At 41.3% G+C, this 6,053-nt stretch overlaps 1 protein-coding gene across 2 annotated transcripts; it reads left to right on the forward strand.

The window, feature by feature from the left end:
- The first annotated feature begins 2,103 nt into the window (after positions 1-2,103).
- LOC123443261 (auxin-responsive protein IAA3-like) lies at positions 2,104-6,053 on the forward strand. Of its 2 annotated transcripts, none has more exons than XM_045119581.1 (5): positions 2,104-2,519; positions 3,140-3,378; positions 4,077-4,176; positions 4,820-4,881; positions 5,749-6,053. In XM_045119581.1, the coding sequence occupies exons 1-5, from the start codon at positions 2,224-2,226 to the stop codon at positions 5,787-5,789; spliced, it is 738 nt and encodes a 245-aa protein (XP_044975516.1). In that variant the 5' UTR covers positions 2,104-2,223; the 3' UTR covers positions 5,790-6,053. The 2 variants fall into 2 exon arrangements, with proteins under 2 accessions (XP_044975516.1, XP_044975517.1); XM_045119582.1 differs by having other exon boundaries at positions 5,752-6,053.

Below are 6,053 nucleotides of genomic sequence, written 5' to 3' on the forward strand. Positions count from 1 at the left end.
ATACCTGGCTCCACCTAACATAATCGTCAATAGTGGCCCAGGTATCCAGACAATACTATGCCAATGCATAGGTTAAGTTAGAAACATATCAATGAGGATTCTAGACTCTCTGAGAATGCCTTACCCCATAGTCAGTTCCACATGTTAGCACCACTACTGTCTTTATTACTCTTTATGTTAGTTATATTTAGTTCACTCTTCACTATACACAATTTATATTTCCGCCATCACTTTGTTTGGAGTCTACAATTACTTGCAGGCACAAATACATATTTCATTATAAGAGGCAACAGCTAATTCCCGTGCTCCTTGTGGAATCGGTACTCTTACTTCAAAAAGGCTACAACTAAACCTTGTGCACTTTGCATGCCATCACTCTCGCAGGAACCCGACTAGGTGAAGGCAAACAAAAATGGGGTGATCTTAAAGTTTGGGTAGAAAGGCTGACGGAGTGGTTCTCATGGATCACGATGTCGTGCTTAGAGGTGGTGCGTGCCACTTCTTCCCGATGACTTTCCACCTAGAGCTTGCTGAAATCCTTGCATGCGAGCGAGCATTCCAGGTGGTTGCGTAGATGAAAATGCAAAGTTGTAAATTGAGCTTTACTGCAAGTTTGTGGTGAGCATGTTGAATGATACGGGAAAGAATTTATTTGTTATAGGGCCGGTGATCGAGGAAATCAATGCGTTGCTTCGAGCTCGCGGGGATCATAGAGTTAGGTGGGTTCGTAGCTTCGCTAATGGTGTTGCTCATGCGCTATCAAAGGAGGGAATTAGTAATGGATTATGTAAGGTATGGTTCCACATTTCGTGTGATTTTATTCTGTAAAGAAATGACAGAGACTCCTCACGTTTTTTAATAAATTGCGAAGTATGTTACAAAAAATAGAAAACACAGGCCCACACACAATAATATGATTGTATTTTTTATTACGTTATCAAATTCACTTGATTGCTTTACGCAAAAAAAATATTCTAAAATAAAATTTTGCTAGATAGTGAAAATTTTAGATTATATCTCTTATAATCTCAACCATTCGTGTATATCTCTACCTCCTCCCGTCTGTGTATAAATATACACAATGCGACTCCCTTGAGGAGTTGGAACGCTTCGATCTTACTCCCATCATAAAGAAATATACGAGCTTTTATATCACTAATCGAAGCAAGAGGTCATGAGTTTAAGATCTGGCTAACGAAATTTAAAAATGAAAAAAATGCAATCCATTTTTGGTACATGTTTGATCTGGCTGATGAAATTTAAAAATAGAAAATGTAATCCATTTTTGGTACATGTTTAGACCTGAAGGAGTCACACGTGAGATGATTGTTGACATATAAACACCTAACCCACCTTTTTGTCGTCAACTTGAGCTTTTGGATGAATTGGCTAGTGCGTGAATTCTAAAAAATACGTCATTTTCTTGTAAATACGATATGAATCAGTGTTTTCATAGTATTTTGCATTCATTTGATAAAAATGTATGAACCGTGTTGTAAAAACAATTCCTAGTTATCATCTTCACCTCTTATCGATGTGGCGAATGCTCAAATGCCCTCGAAGCTGAATTGGTGGCAGCGAGGGATGGTGTGGCTTTATCCCTAAATTGGTGCCATTGCCCCATTCATCTAGAAGAGGATTGTTTGCACATGATGAATTTGTTAAAAAGAGGAAACAAGATTTTTCTAGACACATGATTATAGTTGAGGAGATTAAACCTCTGTTGAGCACACGTCAGACTTGTATTACTCATGAGACCAAAATTATATTAGTCATTTCTTAGCTAGTTATTTTAGCGTAACAATCACACTGTAGTGTGGCTTTTTTCTGGTCCGTCTTGTGCATTGCTGATTGTAACTTTGAGTAATACGTACAAGTTTGATGAAAAAACAATTTCTACTTATTCATATTTATTTTTCATTTGATGCTTTCATCAGTTTTTTGGTAAAAAGGGATTAGAAAATGAAGAAGATATTAAAATGCATTAAACAGCCCATGGGCAATGAAAAGCATCAAACAGCTACACCCCACTCTGCTACAGTCTACAGTCTCTAGTCTAGTTCCTGCTGCTGCTACTACCACTACCACCACCACACTTGCTCGTTTCCCTCTGCCTCCCTCCCCCCTATAGCAATCAAACCACCAGCTCCACTCCCCCCCTCCTCTCCTCCGCCCTCCCCCTCCCCCTCCAGCTACTCCCCAGTTCATGTCCTGCTGGTTCCCATGTCGCCGCCTCTCCAACTCGACTACATAGGCCTCTCGGCCGCCGCCGGCGGCCGCGCGGACGACGACCTGAAAGGCACCGAGCTCCGCCTCGGACTTCCCGGCTGCGAGTCGCCGGACCGCCGCCCGGTCGCCGCCACCACCACACTGGAGCTTCTGCCCGCCAAGGGCGCCAAGCGAGGGTTCTCGGACGAGGTCCTGCCGCCTGCGCCGTCTGCCGCCGGCGGGAAAGGCAAGGAGACGTCCGGGGATGAGAAGGACAAGAAGGTCGCCGCACCGCCGCAGCCTGCTGCCAAGTAGGTGCCTCTCTCCCCTGCGAATTTTGTGGATTTGGCATTTCCATGTGTACTGCCGAGTTTTGTGGGATGCAGGGGGTTGGAGCTCGATTGGGTGGAGGAAGTGATGCGTAAAAATTTGGAAAAATATGTTGTGGGTTAGTACGAGACGGTGATTTAGTTTGCTTGGAACATCCGAAAAGCTATAATTTGGTAGCTGTTGCATGCATTTGAGGGAATTCCGTCTGTCGAGGCGGAAAAACTCTCTTCTTTGGGTGCGAATTTGGTGCCGAAAGGCCCATTTTGCGGATCTTCCGTTGCTGTTTGCGGGCGCGCGTTTTGCACTCGGCTTGATCTATTAGGTTCAGGAGCTTCGAGAGGTAGAAATCCGTTCACTGCACAGTCTTTTTACAATTTAGATGTGTGGTTTTGATCTTTGAACTTGAACTGGAACGGTCAATTTGGGTCTACCTTTAATTTCAATGTTTACTAAGTTTGTAGTGCTTTTGAGTTTTTTTCTAGGTTATGTTTGGTTTGAACATACCCGGTTGCTTTTAACTCGTGTTCACAACTTCATATAGCCGAACGAAATGCTGGGTCGGCTCCATTGCCGGTTCTTACTCTCAATTACCGATGCGCAGGGCTCAGGTGGTGGGATGGCCACCAATCCGCAGCTACCGCAAGAACACGATGGCAACCACCACCAACCAGCTGAAGAGCAGCAAGGAGGATTCTGACGCGAAGCAGGGGCAAGAGTTTCTGTATGTCAAAGTCAGCATGGATGGCGCGCCTTACCTGAGGAAGGTTGACCTCAAGACATACAAGAACTATAAGGACCTGTCTCTGGGGCTAGAGAAAATGTTCATTGGCTTCAGCACCGGTGAGGCTGCTCGGATCCTCGGCAAATTGTTGCTGTTTCCATCTGCACCTGAAATTTGATCTGTGGTAGAAGAAATGCATCATTGCACACATCTCGTTTTGTTGAAGAAATAATCAATTACTCTGTTTGGAAATGTTCTAGCAAATTTCAGGTTTATGAAATTGACGAAGAAGACTCTTTTCAGGGCTGGCGAAATTGGTTATTGTGGTGACAACCAGTTTGCGATGCCTCGCTTCTAAATTTGTCCAAGCTATTTATGTACAAATTTGTTTTGCTAGATGCCTAGTTTCAACATATATTATTACTGGTGGAGCAAATATTCTCTTCTAATTCAAGGAGCTTTTCTTGTGTTTAATACTGATTGAGCGAGCAACTAACAGTGTAGATTAGACTATGTCATAAACATGCCTAATGTTTAGGCTAGCATTAGCTAAGGGTCTGTAAATATCACTCAATTATTCATAAGCCTTTGATAAACAACAATTTCCCTGAAATGTCTTCATACCTATTTTGTGCTTCAAGGTCAGACACCAAACCTACTAATTTAAAAACGTAAATTGCAGGAAGGTGTATATTTAGGGACATAAAATTTGTCAACATACCAGTGCTGTGTTAAGAAGTTTAGTGTCAGGTGGCCCTTTCTCCGGCATTTTGTTTATTTGTCCTTACATGTGGCACTGGTTCTAATTTTGTACCAGGTAAAGATGGTGTATCTGAGAACAGAAAGGATGGTGAATACGTGCTGACCTACGAAGACAAGGACGGAGACTGGATGCTGGTTGGTGACGTCCCATGGGAGTAAGTACATTGTCTGATCTAATTGGAACAACAACAAGCGGAGAAATGAGAACATTGGAAGATAGTTTGGGTTCTGTAATAAAACTTTAAAGGGATGATCAATAATGAGAGTGTGCCAAATAAAATGAACTCCTTCTCCAAAGCAGCAATGATTAGAGTATCTCTTAAGATCCATCCAACCTGTTCTACTTCTTTATTTTAGAATGCATACAGTCGACCTCTTAAAACTCTGACATAGATATACTCAAGTTTTATTTAGTTTTTCAGTAAAATTGTGCTTTGTTTTTTTAAAGCTTTTGCTATTAGGAAAAACAATGGTCTAAGCAACTTATTGGAGATAGTATTGACGCCAAAAGAACCAGTAAAAATGAACGGAACTAGTAGCCTAGCACTAGTAGTTACTTTGTTATATTTTTATTATGTTGTAATTGCTCTAAATTCTACAGTCCTGGTGTTCTATTGCTGCCATGTAGCATCTCATGCCTGAACAAGTGAGAGGGTTTTAATGCAGTCACTAAACTCACTGTAGTTATTCTTGTGGCTCTTTAATTGTTATAATTTCGTTGTGAAGAAAACCATGAATATCTGGTGCATACCTGCTCTCTGAGCGTGTCAAGTGATGGCTTCTTATTTGTAATTGCAGGATGTTCACCGAGTCTTGCCGAAGGCTGAGGGTCATGAAAGGTTCAGATGCAGTTGGACTTGGTATGTCCAAAAGTGTTGCGATTAGTAATGCTTTTTTGTTTTAATTTCACTGATGGCATGCCGTGCTTCCGCAGTTATTTTATTTTACCAATTGTTTTGCATCGTGTTACTGCTTTACTGTTCAAGCTGTTTCCCAGGCTTGCTTAACTATTTGAACTGCACTTGAGCGGGAAAGCAGTTTATACTCTTGAAAAGACTCGTTGTACTTAGAAGCTTGTTTAATTGGAGCTTAAATATCTTTAAGCACCACAACATTAAATTGTGAATGTTAATTCACTTTTGTTTCTTTAATTAGAATATAGCCCCCATTCCAACTCCCTGCTGTACTCTAGAGACGGGTAACAAGTCTCTAGAGAATCACAATTGTTTCCGTAATGCCATTTGAAGAGGAAAATGTTGTGCAGGTAGTTATAATCAAGCCCTAGTTGTTCTGAGGGACACACCATTAAATTTGTGTTTTCCAGCTCTGACCATAAACAATTGGAGTCTGGATTTGGTTGAGCTTGAGCCAAAAAATTGCTGGAAACCTAGTTAACAAAAAAAACTAGTATTATGGACCAGAGAGTTATAACAGGTTCACCTTGATTTACACATTTCTTTTCCAATAATTATAGTTTGCAAATCAGAGTTAAAAACACACACTGTGTTTGTTGATCTGTTTTGACGATTAAAGGCTCGAGCCTCGCAAAAGTTCTTTATGTACCTTGTCTCTATTTATGCTTTTGTTTTGCTACTTTAAATTGGTTCTCCGACCATGTAATGTTAAGTTTTCACTTCGGTAACCAGCACCATCCTAAGCCAAGTACATTTCATAATCCTACCTTGACACTATGATGTATGAACTGAATGTATCTATTCTTTTTCCAGCAGTTCCAAGGGCAGGGGATAAGTCCAAGAATAAGAACTAAAGCGGTTGCTGCCCACAGTTTGAAGACGGGGTCGCACATACCGTCTGTACTACCGCATGGTTTTTCTATCCCGCAAGTAAAATCACTCCGTTACTCTACTGTTGTAAGATTTGTGATGTCTCCTAGAGACTTATGCTTTATATTTTGTCGTGCCGAAGTTGTTGTACGCATGCTATTTCCATCCGTGTAAATGGTTGGTAAGCAGTGCGAGAGCTACTGCTGTGATTTGATGACTTCTATGTATTTTGCCAGTGTTGTCCTGAA

Source organism: Hordeum vulgare, chromosome 3H (genome assembly GCF_904849725.1).
Source record: "Hordeum vulgare subsp. vulgare chromosome 3H, MorexV3_pseudomolecules_assembly, whole genome shotgun sequence".
In the NCBI taxonomy this organism is placed as follows: Eukaryota; Viridiplantae; Streptophyta; class Magnoliopsida; order Poales; family Poaceae; genus Hordeum; species Hordeum vulgare.